Here is an 871-nt window from a genome sequence, read left to right on the forward strand (position 1 = left end):
ACACACACACACACACACACACACACACACACACACACACAAAAATACACATTTTCAAATATCACTGAATAAGCTCTGCACACAGGTCTGCTATTATGTGTTCACCACTGATGGTAATGTCTATACCGGCAGCCTGTTGATGGCTCTTTTACTTGTAGTTTGTTTTTTCTAACAATTTACACTCATCTAAAGGTTAAAATGATCTTCTACACATGACTTTCTTCACAGGCAGCCCAGGCTATCCCTGTTGGAGTCCCACTCAAAAGTCTAGATGTTGTAAGAACTAATTTACATTGTTTTCACCATATTGTCGGAATTGTATTTAATAGTCATTCTTTTATTTTAGTTGATGTTCTGGACAATTTTCATTTCCAGCTGCTCCCGGTTGATGCCCAGAGGCAGCCTGTTGGAGGACCTGTGAGTGACACAGTACAGCTTGATTTGTGTGTGTGCATATATATAGTATCTACTTTGCTGATAATATTTAAGATGCAATAAAACCTTACACTACCATCTGAAGAAAAGATAATTAACAGTATATGCAGTCCAAACATATTTAAGTCTGTGCCTGCATGTGTTTTATTGAAAGGTCCGTGGCTTTATCAAGCAGGAGATCCTTGAGCCAAACGGTAGAGACACCAAGGATGTGGTAAGTGTCTGCAGATGTTCATTTCTCTGACAGAAGTTTTGTGAGATTTAATCAAACTAATGATGTCTTGTCTTTGTTATCTGCTACAGTACTACCCTTTTGGTTTTGATGCTGCTCTAGCATCCTCTGTTACTGCTGCCGACCCTGTTGCTCCTGCAGCTCCAGCAGCTCCTGCTGCTCCTGCAGCTCCAGTAGCTCCTGTTGCTCCCGCAGCTCCTGTTG

At 41.2% G+C, this 871-nt stretch overlaps 1 protein-coding gene across 1 annotated transcript in view; it reads left to right on the forward strand.

Moving 5' to 3' along the window:
• The window catches only part of scpp7 (secretory calcium-binding phosphoprotein 7), a 2,552-nt gene that overhangs the window by 743 nt on the left and 938 nt on the right, over positions 1 to 871 (forward strand). Inside the window, exons 4-7 of the mRNA XM_032532438.1 lie at positions 229 to 276; positions 376 to 417; positions 590 to 649; positions 739 to 843. Coding sequence (XP_032388329.1) covers positions 229 to 276; positions 376 to 417; positions 590 to 649; positions 739 to 843 — 255 coding nt within the window. The remainder of the gene's footprint in view (positions 1 to 228; positions 277 to 375; positions 418 to 589; positions 650 to 738; positions 844 to 871) is intronic.

The sequence above is a fragment of the Etheostoma spectabile genome, chromosome 2 (assembly GCF_008692095.1).
Source record: "Etheostoma spectabile isolate EspeVRDwgs_2016 chromosome 2, UIUC_Espe_1.0, whole genome shotgun sequence".
Lineage (NCBI taxonomy): Eukaryota > Metazoa > Chordata > Actinopteri > Perciformes > Percidae > Etheostoma > Etheostoma spectabile.